At 37.6% G+C, this 23465-nt stretch overlaps 1 protein-coding gene across 6 annotated transcripts in view; it reads right to left on the reverse strand.

The window, feature by feature from the left end:
• The window catches only part of kcnq1.1 (potassium voltage-gated channel, KQT-like subfamily, member 1.1), an 84313-nt gene that overhangs the window by 43615 nt on the left and 17233 nt on the right, over positions 1–23465 (reverse strand). For 4 of the 6 annotated variants that reach the window (XM_078945025.1, XM_023952475.2, XM_078945026.1 and 1 more), the window contains exons 4-7: positions 13433–13559; positions 12908–12986; positions 12301–12397; positions 2837–2977 (exon numbers count right to left, since the gene is read on the reverse strand). In XM_078945025.1, the coding sequence (XP_078801151.1) occupies positions 2837–2977; positions 12301–12397; positions 12908–12986; positions 13433–13559 (444 nt within the window). Of the gene's footprint in view, positions 1–2836; positions 2978–12300; positions 12398–12907; positions 12987–13432; positions 13560–14129; positions 14244–14840; positions 14931–23465 lie in introns of those variants that run through there. The other 2 variants (XM_078945027.1, XM_011487602.4) reach the window with 2 other exon arrangements.

Genomic DNA, 23465 nt, shown 5'->3' on the forward strand with positions numbered 1-23465 from the left:
AGTAACAGCAGTTTGTCAATTTTACTGCTTTATCCTTTTTTAGCTTTAATAATTTGTCCTGATAAAACAACAAAAAACCTGTTATCAAAAAAGTAGCACTTTGTCACCAAGTGGGTTCTGACAGAAATTCAGAGGCTTTTTTCTTACTTAGCTTCTCTTTTTGCTCTGTGTGGCCAGGCCAATGTCCACCCACAGTCTAGAAATATGCACGTTTTTATTTCATGAGCCTTAACTGTCTCTGTGAGTGGGTACGAAATGCATGGCTTTCTGTGTTGTTCATCTTTGTGTGTTTCTGGCTTGGTGCTCCGCTTAGGGTGTACGACTGCTCGCTGGCCAGTGGCCTTGAAAGAGGCATCCACTAGGTCTGAACACTATGAGGAAAACTCGCGATTTGCGATATTAGTAAAATAATATTGCGATGATGATATAACTTGCGATGCATGAACAAATAGCAAAACAACCAAAACATAATTTGCATTTCATTGCAACAATTTAATCTAAACAAGAGTCAACATAACTTAAATTACAATCTAATTGACCCTAGTCTGGAGGCAGGCATCTCGCATAAAAGATCCATCCGATTGGTCAAATGCATAAAGGGATTTATTTAAATCTTTTTTAATAATTCAAGCTGCCACAAGATTGTTTTAGCAAATTTAGGATTGTCATTTATTGCGGAATTTTGCGATATGCGTATTGCACTGCTTGATATTGCGATAACAATAAATTTACGATTTATTGTGCAGGCTTAGCTTCCACAATCATTAATACAGTCGAGCAAGTAAAAATTTGAAAGCTTCACAGCAGTAGAAAAAAATGATTATGTGTAAAGGCAGAAGAATATGAGAGAACACAAACTCATCCGGTATTTTTCATAAAAATGTGTTTCGGAGGCTAAATAAAAAACAAACAATAATCATAATTCAGTGTTTTTCTCACGATTGTGCGCACCGTCAGTGAATGGTCTATTTTCAAAATAGTGTCATTTGTAAGGCGCATTAAGCGACACAAAAGAATCAGTAATACGTCTTTCAGACTTAGTTAATTGACTTCTTAGTAACCTTTGAACTTGTCAGAAACACGCTACACGTTAGCCATATTGGAAGCATTAGGCATTAGCGTATTTACAACACTTGCAACTCCCAACCTTGTTTGCAATACGTGAAAAATCCGACTGATGCAGATAAAACAAGCGTTACTACGACTATGCTAACAAACAACCTTGTTAGTCACGCCAAACAAAAACAAAAAACAAAAACAAGTCTGACACAGCTACACGTTTGCCATGTTGAAAGCGTTAGCCTCGTTAGTGCATTTACAATTTTTTCTACATGTAACAAACTTGTTTGTTACATCTAAAAAAATAGCCATGTTGGAAGTGCTAGCGGCGTTAGCGTAAGAACAATACCTGTAACTCCTAACCTTGTTTGCAACACACAAAGAATGATAAAACAAACTTTACCGTCAATACACTAAATTTCAACCTAGTAACGCGTAAAAAACACACAGTCTGACACCCCTGCATTAGCATATTCACAATAACATCCAACCAAACATTTTGACAGAGCACCGGGTACCTCTCACAATTGCTTCGATATCGTAAGCACAATCATAATTGATCCATTTACAAGGCACTCTGGATTATTAGGGGTACTGTTGTTTGTTTTTGTTTTTTAATAAAATTAAAGCTTTCAGGTGCTTCTAAACACGGTAGAGTTTTTGTTTAATGAAGAAAATCTGCTTTGGTGAAAATCTCACTGCCAAACTTCCAGTATGCGTGTTAAGAAAGCTTGTTTCAGTTTTCTTCAAACCAGAAGATGTCCGATTCAGATTTCACACAAGAATATTTCTATTTTCTGAACATTCCTCTGTAATAAATATGAAAACAAAGTTAGAGAAAGAAAACGGGGGATGGCACAACATTGTTAATGGATGGAAAAAACTAAATTAGCTGTAAAATCCTCACCCAGTCACATGCGCTCATCCTTTTATTGGTTTTGCACATCCTGTTAAAATATCCAGGAGAAGTGCAGCCGATACAGGCTGTCACAGTGTGCACACATATGAACAAAAAGGTAAAAGACTTACAGTCAGGACCATACACATTTGGACAGAGACACATTTTTTCTAATTTAATGTACAGAAACAAAATGTACAGAAACAAAATTAGAAAGACTGTGTCTCTATCCTAAATATTTATGGTCCCGACTGTACATGCTATGATTGAAACAGAGAAAGGACATGCAGTATGCAGTAAGTGCATTGATTAGGATTGCATGTTAATCAAAGCTTGCCTTTTATTACCTTCCTTGTAAAAAAAAAATAATATGTCAGCTGTTCTACCCTTTTATATAAAAATTATTTTAAAAAATGTGAATGAGGGGATTTAACTAATGCTCGAGAAGTAAACTACAGGGGATACACTGATTAAAAAAAGAAAAAGTGACAAAATGCAGTGGAAGGTGATAATCTCCTATGAATAGCATAAAATTACATTAGTATTGTATGTTCTGAGTATTTTTTTATTCAAATCTTTGTGAATCAGGAGCAGAAAAAAAAGAAAAGGAGCATATTTGTGACGTAGAAAATCCGCTGGGCAGACCACAAGCTTCCTGCTCCGCAACTCAGGCTCTGATGAACTACTGCCGCTCTACAGAAACTATGTCCTAGAAAACAAGACGTTTTTGGATGTTGGTTAAATATGCCTTAATCACAATTATAAGACCACTGGAAATGCTTTAAAAAAAGATCAAAAGTTGTGTTTTAAAGAAAAAGGCCCAGATAAATGTGTGAACAACATAAATAGTCTCCATGAAAACACTTAATGCAGTCTTACCACTCCCCACCACAGAGCATCAGCATAGTTCCCAAACTCAGTGGCGCCACTGCTGTCCACGGCATCCTTCTCTGCCAGGTAGACGAAGTATGAGGAGAAGATCAGGCTCAGAAATCCAATGTACAGAGTTGTGATCAGCTCCTAAAATGAAGATGCAGATTTAAAACTCAAGTTATTTTAAACGACATGTAAGGACTTTCTGTGTGAATGTTCGTACAGAGTGTGGATTTTAGAGAAAATGTATCTGAAATTTTTTAGAATCAGTTTATTTAAAGACCCATTCCGATGAAAATTGTGTTTTTAACTTATTCGTGTAAGATTTTTCTCATGATCGAGGACATGATTAAGGATTATTAAGCATAAAATTACATTTCTGAGTTTTTCTTTATTCAAATTGTTGTGATTAGAAAATTCAGTTTGAAAAAACTTGTAGCTGTGATGTAGAAGCTACAGTGGATGGGCCATGAGCTCTCTGCCTCGCTCCATTCCAATTCATCCACTTGTAGACGACTAGAGCCATGTGCGTTTTGGTTTTCCTTATTCAGCATGACATATAGCTCTATACTGTACAGCTAAATAGATAAAATATTGCTTGCCATTTCCATGTAATGTTTAAGGTGTGAGGGGTTGTAAGATAGCTGAATGGTGTGTTTACAGGTGTATGATGGGAAGTGGGAACAAGCTTGCTCCGTGCCAACAGTTCCATCCACCTCTTTGAGCACATGTGTCAAACACAAGGCCCGCAGGCCTAAAGTGGCCTGCCATGTCATTTTATATGGCCAGCAGAACATAAATGTTTTTAATTAACTTAAAATAAAAATTGGTGTGTATTTATTCATATCTAGGGGGAATTGGACTTGAAATATCGGATTGTCCATATAACCTAACGTGACAGAATCAAATTTAAAAGGATATATGCTAGAGTAACAAGCAAATATATGTTTTCTATGCAACTGTAATTGTCACTTTAAAAAGTTATAATAAATAAACGAGATATTTAAAATTAAGGAGTAGTTACATTTATTTTTCATTACATTTAGTTACATGTATACGTTATATCTGGCCCTTTGAGGACAACCACTATGCTGATGTGGCCCTCTGAAAATGAGTTTGACTCCCCTGTCTTAGAATATTCATTTCCCAAAAAAAGCTACTGTGGAAACCATGTTCTAGAAAACACAGATTTTCAATTTTGGCTAAAAAACAGTACAATCCTAATTAAAAGACCGCTGGGATTAAATGATTAAATGATTATCAAAAAGCTAATGTGTGTGTGTGTGAACCACACCAAAACAGAAAAAAAAATGCAGGGACATTTTCAGCTGGAACCATAAAGGAGATAAAGAAAAGAAATCTGGACTGAGATAAGTACTTTCAGTGTGCTGAGACCAATTGTTTGACTTTTTTCTTCACTGCCCTCCCTGAGCACAGGGCTGAGCAGCAGGTCTGGCTCAGATGCCAACAACACAGTCAAACTGGCTCCACCGTGTTTTCATATAAATTCACTGGTTGGCGCTTGTGCCAGTTTCCGAGTCCCCCTGTTGGACTGTGAAACAGGATGCACAGTGAACATTATACCTTTTCCCTGTTGGTGTCATGTTTGCATCACTGCCAGTTGGAGATGGAGCATTACCACTCTGCTCAGCACTACTGTCTTCTGCAGGCTGCTCAGGTCGAGTCAAAAATAATAAATCATGTTTCTGAGATATTCATGCATATCAGAACAATTTTTGGTTCACCACAGCCTGTAAGAGAGTCAACTACCTTCCTGTTTTAGCAGCTGGCAGTCTTCTCTCGTTCTGCAATGTGCTAACACTCAAGGGAGCTGAATTTATTCCAAACGTTTTTTTTTGTTGCTATTCTGTACTCGTATGGCCAGAAAAACAGGCTATTAGACACATACATTTTTTATTGAGACCAGAGAACTTTTTTTACAGCATCCTAAAGTGTACTGTAATTCATGCGATGTACATGTAATAATCAATGAGTGCTAATGGCCACAATATTGTACACCAACAAATAATTATACTAAGAATTACGTTTCAAATTTTGAAAATTAGCATCACAGTTGGCCACTAAATACTTCTGACTCCCACTTGTTAGTCATTTAGCAATAAGGTAAAATCATGCAATGTTTGCGGGTTGGGGTGTATTCAGTCTGGAAAATTCGTTGGTCTGGACCAAATCCCCTTAATTTGGCCCTCCAAAGTGTTTACGTCCTCACTTCCTTGTGTCAAAATGGTTAATAAAGTCTCCAACTTTAACAGAAATAACAAGCAAGGATGGTGTTTAGCGGTGCAGCTTCCTGACCGTGTAAAAAGTGTAGAAAATAACAAAATCACTCAGACAAAAATCTGTCCGGCATCAGCGCCACCGTTCCTGCACTACATCTCCCATGATTCATTGGGTAAATGTGACAGTATAGATTACAGCGCCACTGTTAACTGTCATTAAGCACAACAAAAGGCAAATATCCAACAGTGTGCTCTAACAGTTTTCAAATCTACGATGAAATCAGAGGTAAGCAGTTTCTTTCTCCGTCAAGGTTTGTGTTGGAACACCAAATAATTATTGTCAACCAAAGATTCCAATGTTTGGTTCCTGTCTTCCATCAGAAATTTGAAGTTAAGTTTACACATGAGTTATAACAAAATAAAAGAAACAGGATTAAGGTTTAGTGGCCAAAAGACACCTTTAAACTAAAACCATGCTAAAAGTACTTGAATAATGGTTTTAGTTTTTCACCAAAAATACAAAAACATTTATGTTAAAATTGACTTGTGTATTTATACTAAATGAAAAACCAATAAAACCTCCTGTGGTATGCTAACTTTTTTCTCCAGTCACAATTTGGTTTATAAAAATGAATATAATCTTAATTTTTCCGTGTAAAATTTATAAGGCATGCTGCGATTATAGAACTGTTTTAAATTTATACGTGGTCTTGCACAAACATGAGAAAAAGAATGGGAAAAAATCCCATTTTTAAAGGACAATGACAAGCGTTTTTATATATTTGTGTACATTTTAATAAACTGGAGGGAAAAATGCCAGCTTTAAAATTGATGCAGTCTTTAATTAAAAATTGTTAAAAACTATTGCAACTTTTAAGAAAAACATCCACAACTTCAAGTACTTTGTGACGCAACTATTTCAAAAAAGACGCAAGATCCTGGAGGGACTGTACATCATTAATACAGACTACAGAGTTTCCCTTTTTTTAAAAAAAACAAACAAAAAAAACATTTTGGTTGCTGATGTGCCTTATGATTTTTTAATCAAGAAAAAAGTGGACCTCAGCTCAAAAAAAAAAAAAAAGTTGAAAAACACTGTTCTTGTTTTTGTCATTTAGAAAAATGTGTTTTCCAGATTTTTACTGTCACAAAACAGGCAGATGGTTGGATCCACATGCAGCAAGTTTATTAGCTCAGCGAAAAGTCCCCAAAGCTAATTCAGTGTCAGGCAGGCAGGCAGAGGTCAATCATGAGCATGGGAGCGCCAGAAGTAACAGGGGTATTCGAGATCCAGGTAAGAGTCGGGGCAGACGGCAGGCAAACGGAGTCAGAAATAAAAGAGGGTCAGGAGACAGAAGATTGGGTTCAAATATAACGCTCTGTGATGCAGGCAGCGTGGCACAAACAGTCCTTCACACTGAGTGAGGCTAAGTGCAGTGCTTAGGTGTACTGTGAGTGATTGTAAATGAAAGTCAGGCGTGCGGCATCCAGGAAGTGAGCTCTGGGGTAGCTGGGAGATGAAGTGCATTCAGAACTCAATTTGGAAATAGTTTTTATGTGAATTTAAACTACTTTTATTTTTTTACAATGAATTTACCAATTACCGTATTAAATAAGGATTGATATAAAAACATTGCTGTGATACGAACAGCAGTCCCATGTCTTTATCGTGATGCTTTTAGCAATTTCTAGTTTGCCTCATTTGTCCTTAGCTGTCCGTCTTTTGTTTTACAAAAATATGTAAAATAAAATCAGGATAAAAAAAACAGTCATTGTTGAAAATGACTTACACAAACACAGGGACACATAAAAAGGAAAAAAAAAACAACAGAAAATTGCTTTACAAATAAAGTTTGATTTGATTTGATTCTCATTTGGTTAAGTTTGTAGTCTGTTTTAGTTTTGTTCTATGCTTAGTTCAGCCACCAGATGCTAATTTAACTACCCTTACTCTGTTTTTAAGTCACAGTCATGATTTGCATGAAACTAACTTTCAGTATTTGAATGTCAAATTCAAAATAAAAGGTTCAGTAAACGTTTTCAAAGATCTCGTACCAAAGCTGGGTAAAGTCTGCTTGGCAAAAGTCTAGTGCAGCTCACCTGGAAAAATGTAAACGGGGTTAAGGTGTGGGGTCTCTGGTGGCCTGTCTATATGAAAATGATGTCTCACGCTCCCTGAATATCTCCATCACTATTTGAGTCTAATAAATTCTGGCATTGTCATCTAGGAATATGTCTGTTTCATGAAGAAAAAATACATATAAAAGAAAATCTACAGATGAAAGGCACTTGCTGAATATATTCAGATAGGTGGCTAACCTCATTTAGAAGACACATAACATTTCGGAACCAGAGAAACAACCTGAATCGTAATGGTGTTCCCAACCTCTGCTATGACTTTTGCCGACAGGAAAGGCAAATTTGGAGCAACTGACTTGAACAGCACCAAAAAAGAAATGACAATAACAGCAAAGGGTTAAAACAGAGGGGCTACTATGCATTTTAATGTGCCAAAAATAGATATACCAACATTTGCCTTTTTTATTCCATATTATTCCTGTTTCAACATGCTGTTGCCTCTGATCTGCCTTGAAGGAATAATTGCCCCCTATTCTTATTGTGTCCTACTATAATTGCACTCCTTTAATGTACGAACAAGCCTTTTGCCCTCGGCTTGTCTGAAACTATTTTGCCATCTTTGAGAGCACGCTAAGTCGAACCTTTAATACTGTAAAATATCTCTACCTAAAACAAACTGTAGCTGCTTGAAAACTTTTAATTGCAGGATTCTTGGGCATAAATGTGACTCTCCCTGAGCGGCTTTCAAAGGTTAAGGGGGGGGGGGGGGGGGGTCGTCTCTCATGTTTCAAACTGGGAATCTCATTCCAGCAACGTGTGCTTCCAATCTGCTTGTGAACAAGCCAGAAATTGATGTCCAAATTGTACTTACAAGCCACACGCGCTTTAACTTTACCCGGTGTGAATTTAAATGCTGTTTACAGCACTGAATACTGATCGGAGGGAATGAAACTCCAGTTACTATAAAACTCATGCAGTTTAGGTAAATAAACTGGGAATTTTTTAGGGGAACACAATACCGTATTTTTCACAATATAAGGTGCACTTAAAGAACTTTTTTTTTTTTTTTTTTTTTTTTTACAAAGACAACAATCCGGAGCTTCTTATATATGGAATATTATAACCCGCAAAATCCCGGAACCACATTGTTTACGAACTTCTTCTTTCTTACTTCCTGTTTTCTATGTCACATAAACCAAAATTCACTAAATTTTGCACACACCTACCCTCCTAAAAAGTACGGTGGAGTTTATACATTCATGCAATAACGAATCAACCTTAGGATAATTAGACATTAATAAATATTGCTTGAAAGGGAGTGGAAGGAAGTGAATTTATGTAATCCCACCGCAGTTCTACCGTAACTATTTTATTACATGATTTATCATTATGCGTTTCCTAGCTTTTATCAGACAGAATTAAGAATTCTGTTTTACTAACAAGGCTGGAAGTTAGTGTACTTACAGTAACATTTGTTTTAGTGGTGTTTTGTGTCTGTTTTGCGAACAGGTTTGGGAGTTAAAGGTATTGTGATTTCATGAAAAACAGTCCTTTATTGTTCAGTAACAGTCTGATAAGTTAATAAATAAGTTAATAAATTAAAAAAGAGCTGCTTTTAGAGCTGCATTACAGGATAATATAGGTAATTTGCACTTAAAACAGGTGCAATGTTATCAAGATAATCCATCAATACAGAGTTGTCATGGTGACAGCACCTCTTTGAAACACATTATTTTCTGTGCCTTTAATCAGAATTGAATTTAACAAGACCTTTTCCTGAGTCAGTCAGGCACTCATGCTCTCTCTTTAGACTCCATTTGTGTCTGTGTGAAGGAACATTACATGAGGCACCGTGCCAGCCGAGCTGGAGAGTGTGAGCGGAATTGGGTGCTGAAACCATCAAGCAGTCTGCATCAATACTGACCGGTCATTCTCCACTATCCTGAGTGCATAGCAAAAAGGTATTTGATAGTGGAGGAAACATGATGTGAATTGAAATCTCTTCTTGTTTTGTTCATTCTGTAGTCAGTTGAAATATTGTTTTTTCCCCCCCCCACTCTTTCCCTACAAAAATAACTCATTTGTTGTGGTAACTTAAACTTCTTCACATATTAGGCGTTTCATAACTAGATTTTGCAAGGCATATAATTAATATCAAATACCTTTCATATACAGGAAGACTATGCTTCTCAGTCCGGTTCTTTCCACAAATACAGTTTGGCCAAGTCGATGCCTACTGGAAAGGAACCTAACCACAACTCATTTCCACACAGCAGACATCATTATGTTGTGTTTACTTAAACAAGCCACCAGTTCCAAGAGGGCTTGCAGGCAGTACATGCAGTCCTGCCTCTAACTGCTCTCACCTCCAACCTCCACATAGTCACTTCTCACTGGCTGCACTTCTTGTTTTTTCTCATTTCATAAAGTTTTCTGTTGAATCTTCACATATCTTCTTTTTATTTAGCTTTCAAGCCATACAATTTTTTGTTAATGTAAAAAAAATAATTGAAAAATAGGTTGAAGTATATAAAGTTGAAATTTATAGGACTGAAAGTGATTTTGTTTTTAGTTTTTTTTGTCAAAATGGGGGGCCTCTTTCCGAGGTCGAAGATCAATAAACTTTGGTTGTGGTTGCTGATTCAACCTGGTGGTGTGTGTAAACTTTTGTGAAGATAGGTTGAACTACAGTTGCCCCCCCCCCCCCATCTCCATTTTGTGGGAAAATGTAAAAATCACTAAATTAATTCACATTTGGTCACAAACCAGTTGCCAAGCCACAGGTCTTGTGAACAACATATCTTAAAAACATGTTTTAGTTTTGTTAGTGGATATACTTTTTCCTTTTACTGTGTCAGACACTTTTTTTTTTAAAGGGGGGGGGGGGTCCTAACAATACTGCTCCACTTCTTTGTTACAGTAGTTCTCTGAAGTCATAAAAAATACCTTAAATCCATTTTTAAATATACGACGGAGTATTAGGGCCACAAAAAAAAAAAAAAAAAAAAAAAAAAAAAAAAAAAAAAAAAAAAAAAAAAAAAAAAAAAAAGAGTAAAATTACGAGATTTTATCTCGTAAATTTAGGAGATAAAAACTCGTAAATTTAGGAGAAAAAAACTCGTAATTTTAGGAGATTACAGTGGAAGTGAGCATGCAGAGCAGCAGGTGAACGCCGTGCAGCCGCAGAGAAGACCGACTAAACTTTGTTGAACAGGTGAGCTGAATGTTTATTGATAACGTTCCAAATGTCTGGAAGGTCATTTGTTTGATTTACGATTCATTAAAGTTGTATTTATTGATGGTTGGTTTGCAGGATCTCTGCAGCCCGATGAAGCCGTCGTCGGTGTCCCTGCAGCTGTTCGCTTGAATCCTTTCTTCCTCCACCAAAGACAAGACTCTACGTCTGTGTGACGCTTCCGTCACTCAAAAGGAGGAGCACTTTTTTTTTGGGGCATTTTCAACGTTCCAAAGCTAATATAAAACACTATTTTCATTCCTCTATATTGTTTTATGCTGAAACGGGACATTTCATCTGCAGGAGGGGGCGTTTGTAACACTGTTTACTTCCGCATTGGTGTTGGGATGACAGGTTCATGACGTAATGAGACAAATGAACTTCAGGATATGTGAATGAAAAGGAGAATAAAGGCTGCAGCGATTGTCTACACCCAAACGTGTCTCTGAGCTCCTTATTTTACATATTAAACTCCGCTTTACTGACACTGAACCCCGGAAAGACTGCTACACGGAAAATAATCTGATTTTGAGTCGCCAAAAGGTTCAGAATCTCTTTGTTTTAGACCTATAATAATCCGGAAATGAAGCTTCACAAAAGGCTCCACATACTTCATCTTCAAGCTAGGCTCCGATAAACGGACAACTTCGGTGTTTTTTCCTTAATCTACGACTTTTTTCTCGTAAATTTATGAGATTTTAAGTCGTAAATTTATGAGATAAAAAGTCGTAAATTTACGAGTTTTTATCTCCTAAATTTACGAGATAAAATCTCGTAAATTTACTTTTTTTTTTTTTTTGGTGGCTCAATTTTTTTTTTTTTGGTGGCCCTAATACTCCGTCGTATAAATATGTCTGTGGTTAGGTTTATTTTTTAAAGACAATTCAAAGGAAAAACCTCCAAAAATGTCCTCTTTGTTTTTGTTTTGGACATCACAGGGTTTGGCCTGAGGGCCAAAGAGAAAACTCTGCAAACAGAATATTCTTTTGTCTTCTTGACTTGCAACTTTTTCACAAATTGTGCTCATATTGATGTTATTATACAACAAGTCATGGATTGTAACTTTTGGAAACACTTTTTTTCATGTATTGCTCTGCTCCACATAGCTCTGCTATCAGTTGTTCTTAACCCCATAAAGCCCACTACATCACAGAATATTTTTTTTTGGGGGGGGGATTAGGATGTCATTTAAACAATATTGATGAAATCCACACAACAAATGTTGTACTATTATGCCTAGGGGTCTTAGAGATGTGTATCAAATATGATACAAATGGCTTGGTTTAAAGATGGAAGTTTCTTCTCAATGTGTGGGTGCTTTAGGAAATTTGATTCCAAAAAAATAAGGTACAATATAACAGATTCCCCAGCTGGTACTGCCAGCAGTGACACATAATAACTTTCTCATGCCAGCTTGAACTGCACCTGATGTTTGATAACCTTCACCAGAGGTCAGAAATCGCTCAACAGCAGAGATCGCCGGTTCCTGATGACCAACTACTGGCAACATAGTTATCAGCCAAGGCCAAGACAAGGAAACACAGCAGGCAGCCTCACATGGATCCAAACCTTCATCACTCTTTCGTTTTATATGGACATTACAGGCAACTGCCACAGGGAATAATCACAGCCACCTTTGTGTCTCAGCTGAATAACATCTTGGAAGGAAGAAATAATCCTCATTAAATAGCCAGCCTTATGTTTCCCATGCTTCTCCTCTGAATAGTCTTTAAGCTGTGTATTGTACTTTGATTTCCAAACTCTCTATTTACACTGAGCTGCATAGAAAAAAATAAAAGATGACGAGAGCCCACTTCTGCCCAGACGGGGAGCCTCTGACTTACTAATTAGAATGTGAAGGCGGTGATGGCGGCGGACAAGCAGTGTAACGGGCATTTGAGGCTGTCAGTGTATACCTGCCGATGAATGAAGACAACAGAACCCAGGAGACGCCAGGTTCCGCCCTGCCTGTCGACGTGGAGCATGCGCAAAATCTGCAGGAAGCGGATCCCCCTAAAACACAAAATGTTCCCCCGTGCTGAACATAACTCAAATGCACGTACTGCTGGCATGCAGAAGGAAAAACAAGGTGTGTGGAAATCTACACGTAGCACACGCTGAGCCATTAAAGTCAAAGGCACTGGATGAGTTTCAAGACGAGGTTTATCGCGGGACACGCTTGCCACACCAAATCAACGTATCCAGTGTGCCAAACAATCAAATGTCATCTTAAAAAAAACACGTTTAATTTAAAATCTAGAAAATAAGCCAACTCAATTAAATATTGCCATTTTAATCCAATTAGTTTCTGACTGAATACAGTCCAACTGGGTATAATAGTATTTTTCAAAAATGCCAATATTTAAAAGAATAAAGAACATTTTAAAACCTTCTCTTGGATTTCATTCTGTAACAGAAGCATTAAAGCGATTAAATGGGAATAACTTCCCATTAAATGAAGTCACATCCAGCAGCTTTGAACATATATTTTCTAAACATTTGTGTGGTGCGTCTGCGTCTTACCTCACAGCAGAGGTTGCAAAGACCTGACCTTTGGAGCCCACCGAGAGCACAATTATTGAGGCAACAACTACAATTAAGTCTGCACTGACAGAGAATGACATTTTATTAGCAACACAACCCAACTGGAAACTGCAACAGTCTCAGTACAGCCCAAAGAAAGAGGGGGAAAAGCTGGAAGAGGAATGCGTACAGGTGGAAAGGTGTTCTATCAGAAAATTATCAAAATTAATGCATTAATCAATTTGCTTGCTAGTCAAAAACAACATTAATATTCTATGCTTCATATTCACAGAAAATGCACCTGGGAGTTCCAATTTTAAGAAAAGAAAAATAACAGAGGGTAGAAAAATATTGCAGTGACAGTTTTAATTTCATGGCGAATTTGTCTTAGGCATCTCATTCTGGGACAAAGCTCAGGGTATATTACGGTTACTGTTTAAGAAATAAGTGAGTGGGTGGGTGGGGGAGTGAGACGTCTACCGATTGTGTACAGGAATGTGTGCGCCTGAAGGTTGTGTTACCCACCTATAATGGATATAGGCTTCCTGGCGAAGCGCAGTCGGCCCCAGATGCCAACATATTTACTGCGGCAGCCTGCAGACCAGAGGCGGATGAAATACTCCACGCCAAAGAACACCACAAGGACGATTTCCTGATAGATGAAACAGACGGAGTGACAGCAAGATAAGGCAATCCCATGTATGAGTTTGTTTCAATTTATGAAACAAAAAAAAAACAAAAAAAATTGTGGGTAAATGAAATATGCACCTGTCCTACACAGCCGCTCACACAAACCTCATCATGTCCTCACAGTTCATTAAGGATCATTGATTGTCCTTCAGCAGGCAAAGCATTTTTCAGTTTTGAATGTGTGCCACATCATTGATGAGCTGTATGATTCAGAAGCTACTGCCGAGATTATGACCAATGAACCTAAAAAATGGATTTATACACTGTTGTGTTCACTTTAAACAAAAGCTCTAAGATTTTCAACATCAAAAATTTCTAAGAAGGATCTCGCATAATTACCTCTTACATAACTAATGAATTACCTGAGCATTAGTCACTCATTGCATTTCTTATTAGTCTTTTAAAGCTCGTAAACTGTCAAGATGAAGCCCTTTTAGATCAGAATTACTCTTTAAATATCACAGGTTGCTCAAACAGGTAATGAGGTTCTGTGTGAGCAGAAAGGTTAAAAATGTTTTGCAATATCATTTACCTCCATATTTAACGCTTGCCTAAGCTAAAATTAGGGGTGTCAGATGATCAGGTTATTCCTTGTGCCATCTTGTGGTGTCCAGATGACCCCACCCCTTACATTGACGTGTTCTCCCTACCATGACAAAGGTGGATAAAGGTGGAAAGATTTCATGTAATCCATGGACACCAGTGAAGATCACAAATCATTGAAGAAAAAAGGTTCAGCGCACTGTCTAGTGGGGTCTAGATGACCCAACTCCCAACAAAAGATAGAACAAGGGTTATTCGGGATAAATTAATTACAGACAAATTAGCTTTTTTTATTTTTTTTTAAATTGCGTTAATCTTATTCTTAACATCTCTAACTATAGATGGATGGAGCTCGACGAGGTGTCTGCTTTTAGAAATGAAATGACGACCTTGACCGTGATCGCTTAAGAAAGACAGAAATATTCAATTATTAGTATTTTCTTCTTGTTAATTTTTTAAAGATTAAATAATTTTCCCAGAAAGCGCAAAGCGACGTGTTGTTATGGAAATAACTACCGCGTGTGATCCGACCTTGTTCTGCAGCAGTGGAGGAAAGAGCTATAAATGCCGATCATCAGGTGTCAGGTAGGGAGGGCTGATGAGCCTGAATGACCCGAAATGCAGAGACACGGTACTAGGGCAAGGGATTTATTCAACTAACAAAAAGCGCTGCAGATCAGGAAAACAAAACTAAACTTACTGTGGGCATAACATGAACACATGGCAGAAGGGAGTCAGGGAAGAGACGTTAATGGACCAGCCCAAGAGGAAGGCAGAGACAAGACTTATATAGGACTGATAAGAACACAGGTGACAACGATCAGGACAGATTGGAACCAGGGAAGTAAAACTCTAAACCATGACATAACAGTAAACCTTTCAAAATAAAACAGGAAACAGAACTCAAACATGACAGAAACAAGATGGAAAACAAAAATCAATATAAAGAAACCCCAACCCCTAACATCAGGAGAAGGTAAACAAAGCATCAATGCAGAGGGAAAGTGCATCTCTAAGCTCTTGGTTTTGTTCAGATAATGAAGCAAAATTTCAAAAAAAGACTATTCACAGAAATTATTAGTTAAATTTTAAATAAAAAATTGTTTGGGGATTAATTAATTACATCTCATTAATCACTCCAAAAATGAATCAGAATCAGAATTACTTCATTGATCCCACACGTGAGAAATGTGTGTGTTACCATAGCATTGTAACCTTAAAAGAAAACAGAATATAAAATCAAAGTAATTGTAAAAAAATATATATATATAAAAAATATATAAATTGTACAGGAAGAAATATGCAAAAGTTATCTGTTACACTGTGAGTTATTGTAAAGTCAAAATCACATGACAGCACTAGCTAAAACATCGTATCCACACAATAAAATAAATACATAAATAAAAGGGAAGCTGCAGGAATAACTCAATGATGCGTGAAATGCTTTTGATGTTTAAAGGAATCTTTTGCATGTCTGTGAAAAGATTTACAACGTCATTTCTCCAAACAATTTCTCCAGCACGCGGCTCTGTCAGTGTGACCTTCAAGCCGCAGGGACGTTTGATCGTTTAGTAACACCGCAGCTGGCTAACCAATCAATACTACTAAAGCTAAACCAAGCAGGCAGCAGCAACAGCCTTTGTAGAGAATATTGGAGAGCATAGCAAACATTAGTTTGATTATTTTGGCCTTCCACAGGAAAAATGTAGGACATGATTCCAGCTCTTTAAGTCTCTGGCATCACCAGCAGCAGCATTGATATTGTAACTGGTTTAACCTTTGTGCTATCTTGTGGGGTCAAAATGACCCCACCCTTACATTGACGTGTTATTCCTACCATGACAAAGGCGGATAAAGGTGAAGAGGATTTCATGTAATCCATGGACACCAGAGAAGATCACAAATCATTGAAGAAAGAAGGTTCAGCGCACTGTCTAGTGGGTCTAGATGACCCCACTCCCAATCTTAAAGTGCCTAGGATAGCACAAGGGTTAAACATGCATTTAGCCCATTGTGATTACACTGGGCAATCAGGGAAGGGCTTCTCCTTCTTCTTTTTCCTTTTCTACTGTTTACTAGTGTGTGTCCGCCACCTACAGTTGGAAGAGGTTTGGTGTAAAAAGCGGTGTAAATCTTGTGAATCTTGTTTCCGGGTTTTTTCTTTCACAACATGGTGTCACAGGAACCCACTGAAAAACAAACAGCTATTATTAATTTCTCCTTCATGACCAGTTTTGTGAATTAAAGGGGACAAATCTGAGTTCCTGATTGCTCAAAGTTTAACTTAACGTTCAATGTCCGTCCACCTGTTTTGTACGTCGGGCCTGAGAACGGTCATGGAAACTTGCGTAGCTACACACCAATGAGAACATTTTAAATGTGGAATCCAGAATTGCGCAGTTATTACATTTCTTTACTTTTCATTGGGTATGGCTGCATGACGGCGGTGTGAACGCATCTTTACAGATTTGAGTTTTTGGATGACAAACTACTGTTTGAGCTCCTTCAACAGTAAAGTAACTGACAGCCAGTGATGCTCCAACATCACATCAAAAGCTGCTGCATTAAAGACTCAAATTGAGTTTTTGGTGTTTTTCACACTTTTCTGATGATGGAGGACATATATGGAAAAAAAATTAAGCTTAAAATTGCATTTAATTGAACAAATGAGGCGGCTAAAATCTAAATAAGGCTCTTCATTATTCAAACATTTTATTACAGGAATATTCATCGGAAAGGTGAAGTTGTGTCTGCATTAAAGTTTGTAAAAACAGTTGCTGTGTGTTCTTCAACTAACTGTGTTATGAGTTTAATTTAATTTTGCATCTGTGCGCCATGCACACAGAATAAAGATGTGTGTGTGCGTGTGGAGACTTCTAGTTGCTTAAGCCTCATAAATACTTTGCTTCCCCATCATAGGGTGCCTTAATTTGAAATGCGGTGACAAATTACATAATTTTTATTACTTTCAGTCTATTAATATATACAGTTTTCAGTTCTTTCTTTTTAAACATGCATTATTTTTGGTCTCTATGTCTAGCTCAGGGTTCTGGAAAAGAAAAGTGTTTTGCCCAATGACACAACAACAGCAGGGGGGACCAGGGATTGAAGCGCCAACCCTTCGGTCATTGGTAGACCTGCTCTACCACTTGAGCCACTGCTGCCTTAAGGTGATGTGCTGATGCCATAAAACATGTTAACACTGCAGATAACATTGGCGTCTATGTTCGCAAAGTTTAATTTTGGAAGTACAAAACACAAAGCATGCATCTTACAAAGACACAGTGAGGAAGGAGAGGGCATGTAAGCCAAAATTTTAAATGAACTATGCAACGCGGGGATGGCAGGATAAACCACTCCTTCGGAAGCCAGTGGAGACAGACCGGAGACGCAACAGAGACAATATAAACTAACTGATGGTTGTGAAACGAACGCAAGGAAGACTCAGTGTAACCAGTAAAAAAATATAATGTGATGACTGATGAATGAGCAAACTCTAAAGTACCTAGATAGATGATCCAGATGGGAATTACTAAATTTCTCCTTTGATTTATTTGAAACATTTTTAGAGAAGAAACACCGATGTAAGCAAAAATTATGATATAGATGATATATTAATAACTGGAATACTGGGTTATAAATATGTGCACCTGTAAACCTTGATAAAAGTTAAAGATGTTACTTTTTCAGGTTTTTCGTTATACTCACAGAACATTTGTGCTTTAAAATAATAGAAAAAAAACACAACAACATTAAGAAAATATCAACATTTTTAAATCTGGTGCATATCAGGTATTTTCCAGCTAAGCAAGGACTTACAGGAATAATTTGTTTAATTGTCTTTTTCTAAATTGCTTTTCATTGGTTTTTGGCCTGCTAACTTACATAACAGATGTTTGCAGCACTGATGGGAAATTAAACTCTATTTAGCTGAGAAAATTAATGATGTGAGTAAGAGGGCATATGCAGATAAATAACAATGACTCATAATAGTATTCCATGCCAAACTGCAGATTATCTACAGTGTGCCTTTGAACCTCTAAATTGATTTGAGTGTCACCTGAATGTGGCAGATGTACAAATGTATGACTTTAACGCATATCACATTCTTTGGAAGCAGTGGAAGCAGATCTGAAGCTATGTTCACATAGCCCTTGACAACACCTTTTTATTTCTAAAAAAAAGTCTGTAAATGCACAGAAAGACCCATTTCCGACTTCTGTGTTCGCAACTCTCACGTTTACACATAGCTACCAATGTTTTTATGACCGTTTTTGAGCTCCAAATTGCCCTTGAAGACTTGTCAAAGTTAAACCAGGTTGAACTTTGACCAATCAGCGACACAGATTTCATTTTTATTTATATTTATATTTATTTATGGACGCTGTTCCTTTTATTCTATGCAAGTCCCAATTGTCTGTATATTGATCATGGAGGAGAAATATTTGCGGCTTCTGCCTGGTTGGAATTCAATGTCACCAACTCTTATATATCGGAATAGAGCTGTTGAAAAAAAAAGGCCTGGAACAAGATTCACAAGATTCGCACCGCTTAAACATTTCACACCAAGCCTCTTCCAATCTCTTCCTCTTCCTCCATGCATATTTAGTAAACTGTTGAAAAAAGAAGAAAAGTGCTCAGGGTGAACGACGTGGACTAAACTCACATTCAAGAATGCGTGTTCTTAAACATACAACACATTGGTCCAAGTGTCCCTAGCCTAACATCCATAGTCCAAACACATGTTTACGAATGAAATGTCGGTTTTTCGTGATACATGCGTGATATACGTAATTCATAAGTGTTTCTTGCGTTCGTCATTTGTCGATGTGTGCAGATGTCCGTCGAGAGTTTCTGCCAACGCGTCTTTAAGTAAATTTGTTTCTGAGCTGTTCAAATTTTTTGGTCGGTTGTGAATTCCCCAGTTTAGGCATATTTTACATAGTTTATACGCAAAATCTGATGTCTGAAGTTTGCGTGTGCAAGCGTCACTCCAACAGATTCTGAAGTGGAGAGAAGCAGCCTTGCCCTGATATGCTGAAGTGGGGCAAAAAAAGTATTTAGTCAGCTACAAGTTCTCCCTCTTACAAAGATGAGAGAGGCCTGTAATGTTCATCATAGGTATATCTCAACTATGAGAGACAAAATGAGAATGAAAATTCCAAAAATCACATTGTCTGATTTTTTAAATATTTTCTTTTTAAATTATGGTGGAAAATATATTTTTTTAAATCAAAAACAAAAGTCCAACTCAACTATTTTGTTATATACCCTATGTTGGTAATGACAGCTGTCAAACATTTTCTGTAAGTCTTCACAAGTTTTTCACAAACTGTTGCTGGTTTAGTATTTTGGCCCATTCCTCCATGCAGATCTCCTCTAGAGCAGTGATGTTTTTGGGCTGTCACTGGGCAACACGGACTTTCAAACGTTGAGATTTGGATACTGGCTAGCCCACTCCATGACCTTGAAATGCTTCTTAGGAAGCCACTCCTTCATTACCCAGCCAGTGTTTTTGGGATCATTGTCATGCTGAAAGATGCAGAGTTTCATCTTCAATGCCCTTGCTGATGGAAGGGGCTTTTCACTTAAAATCTGATGAGACATGGACTAATTCATGCTTTCCTTTACAAGGATTAGTCTTCATATTCCTTTTGTTAAAGAACAGTTCTAAATCATGATGTTTCCACCCCCACGCTTTACAGTAGGTATGGTGTTCTTTGAATACAACTCAGAATTCTCTCTCCTCCAAGCACGGCAAGTACAGTTCTTACCAAAAGTTCTATTTTGGTTTCATCTGACCATAGGACAGTCTTTCCATCCTCTTCTGGATCATCCAAATGTTCTCAAGCAAACTTTAGACAGACCTGCACATGTACTGGCTTTAGCAGGGGGACATGTCTGGCCCTGGGGTTTGAGTCCCTGGTGGCGTAGAGTGTTACTGATGTAGCCTTTATTACTTTGGTTCCAGCTCTATGCAGGTCATTCACTAGGTCCCCATGAGGTTCTTGGATTTTTGCTCACCGTTCTTGTGATCATTTTGACCCCACGGGGTGAGACCTTGCAGGGAGCCCCAGATGGAGGGAGATTATCAGTGGTCTTGAAAGTCTTCCATTTCCTAATAGTTGCTTCCACAGTTGATTTTTTCACCAAGCTCCTTACTTATTGCAGATTCCGTCTTCCCAGCATGGTGCAGGTCAACAATTTTGCTTCTGGTGTCCTTAAACAGCTGTTTGGTCTTGCCCATAGTGACTGATGTTGTGGACAGTTGTCTTTTATAGATAACCAGTTCAAACAGGTGCCATTTACACAGGTAATGAGTGGAGGACAGAGGATCCTCTTAGAAGAAGTTAAAGGTCAGATCTTGCTTGTTTTCTACGTGAACAAATACGTGAACAAATACTTATTTTCCATCATAATTGGCAAATCAATTAAAAAACCAGACAATGTGATTCTCTGGATTTTTCCCCTCATTTTGTCTCTCATAGTTTAGCTATACCTATGATGAAAATGACACGCCTCTCTCATCTTTTTTAGTGGGACAACTTGCACAATTGGTGGCTGACTTTTTGCCACACTGTACATTTTACATTGATGAAGTGATTACACAATCCACATCAGTCAGGTGATGAAAACAGACAAAAGCGGTTTTAACATGTCAGCGCAAAGCCAATATGGAAAAAGAATTCTTCCTGTCATCAGAAAGCCGCTGCCTTCCCCGCGGCGCATCAAGTCCCTGGCGGAGGACCACTCCGGCACCCAGGAGTGCTTATTGAGGCCCGGTATGCCTCTTTGATTGGAAGCGTGAGGGAACCGCCCCGTCTGACCCAGTCGTCCTGCCACGGTGCCTGATCCCGGCTGTGCGGGTCCCGCCTGGGGGATCTGAGCTCACTCAGGCAGCAGTGTTGACCCAAAGCAACCGCTTCTCGAGCGAAAATAGGTCATTCTTTGGTGGTGTGTCTTAGTGCCAAAACTACAGTAAAAAATGTAGTGTTCTTCTTTACAATTTTGCGATATTTCTTTAAAACATTTGCAGTTCTTTGTAGTTATTCTTAGTAATTATAGCTATTGTTTGTTCGTCCTCAAGGTGAAATAAATTTTTAACAATAATCTAGTGGACAACAGCTTTTTTTTAACTAAATCTTTACCTAAAGTCTCCCTTTAAGCTTATTTATGAGTCACTTATAGAGAACAATTCCTTCTTTTTACTTTTTTTCAGATTTCTTTCTGAAATTTTAGGCACTTCTTGTATGTTTTATTATAGAAACCATTAAGAAGACAATAAAGTCATCATTCTTCAAAATATTCCAACACATGGAGTTGTGATTCTAACAATACACTGTTTGAAATTTAATTTCCATCAAATTTAGTTTTTGTCAATTATCCCATGTACCTCTTCCCAGGATTTTCTTGAAGATATACCGTATTTTCTGGACTATAAGTCGCACCGAAGTATAAGTCGCACCAGCCCAAAAATGCATTATAAAGTAGAAAAAAACACAGATAAGTCGCACTGGACTATAAGTCGCATTTTAACTTTCACAACCTTATATGAAACAATCATAGCAGACTGTTTATCTCATAATTTCACAGTAATTTTTTCTCAAACTTATTTATTTATTCTTTTCATGAAGCATCATTGGCTAACTAAAACTCTGTTTTCATCCTGTATTTGTAGAAACAGTTTTCACTTTTATTGCATTTCTGAATCTATGAAATCATTGGAAAATAGAATATTATGTTGTTAGCCTTCAAGATCTTACTGTAAAAAAAAGTTTGCTGATTCTCTGAGTCACTTAACATCCTCTTAACACTTAACATACCTCAAACATCAAATTGACCCAGGAACATCATCTCTGTTCCTCACAAATGAACATAACAGGAGGGTTAACAATGTATTTATTTCAATTTATTTCTAATATAAGTCGCTGCGGAGTATAAGTCGCACCCCTTGCCAAACTATGAAAAAAAAGTGCGACTTATAGTCCGGAAGATACGGTATATATATATATATATATCCTTCATGAGAAACTCAATTTCTACATCAGTAAAATAATAAATAAAGTCTCTGAAAAAGCATGGGTTTTGGAAATTGATCCAGGATGAAATAAATGTCGCTTTACTTTAAACTGTTTTTCCTGATGTTTTTCCAGTAAGTGAAAGCAAACACTTTTGAATGCTGTGGGCAGACTGTCAATCATGTGGTCATACAGACAACTATTAACACTGTCAGTCAGAAGTACATCTCTAAGTGAAGAACAGAGTGGTTGGTCTCTGTTAACCTTGAGTGTGCAAGAAGAAAGAGACACAACAGAGAAGAGGCTGCTGCTGTGTGGAGGTGGAGAGAGCTAAAGGGTGGCAGGGTCAGAGGAATCTCTAAACTGCAAAGCACAAACACAAAACAGTTCCTTTGGGAGGGAGGATAGAAAAGATGAATGTCTGGGACTTTTAAAGGTTCAGTTGCAAGTATTAATTATTCATTATCAAAGCTAAGAAGATTATACCTCTCCAGAGACTGAACCCATCTAAGGAAATCCATTTGCAACAAAATGGGCTTTCTATGATGTAGCGATACTGACAAATATCAAACTTTTAAATTCAATAAAATATCTGAGACATATAGAGTTAAAATGTCTTGTCCATCAGCTGACCAAACAAAGCCTCTTGTGTTCGACAGATTTCACTGAGAGATTATGAATCTTTAGAAACACGAGGTGTATATTTGTATAAACCCCTTTTGTATTTGAGGCTAAACATTTCATATAAATAAAAATGTTTATTTTTGTAAACCAAAGATTTAATAACTCATTAATACTTTTAAGGACTGTATTTTCAGCACTGTAAAGTCGCACTGAAAAGCCCATATTTTTTCAAAAAATGGCAACATCCGGGTTGTCCTATTTATGGATTCACTGTGGTTACTGATGTCGAAGCGATTCTAAGAGGCACACAGTGCTCTGTCAAACTGTCTGTTGTATTTACAAGTTGCAAACAACATTAAGCACTATTGTGAATACGCTTCGGGTCGGATCGTGTTTTTTTCAAGTGCTACTAACAAGGTTGGGAGTTACAGCTATTGTCAATACTCTAACATGGCTAACGCCTCAAACATGGCTAATGTGCAGCACGTTCCAAACAAGTTCTATAGTTACTGTAAACGCAGTTAACTAAGTGAAGAACACCAGACGGACACCAGCATGCCATTTCCCATCATGGGTAACGTTAGAGTGGAATGGAGACCAACCCCTCATCAGGAATTGGGTTTCAGAGCCCAGGGCTCTGAAACCCAATTCCTGATGAGGGAAAGACAAGGAGCCTGTGGGGA

This window comes from Oryzias latipes, chromosome 3, assembly GCF_053564925.1.
Source record: "Oryzias latipes strain Hd-rR chromosome 3, Olatipes_Hd-rR_3.1".
Classification (NCBI taxonomy): Eukaryota; Metazoa; Chordata; class Actinopteri; order Beloniformes; family Adrianichthyidae; genus Oryzias; species Oryzias latipes.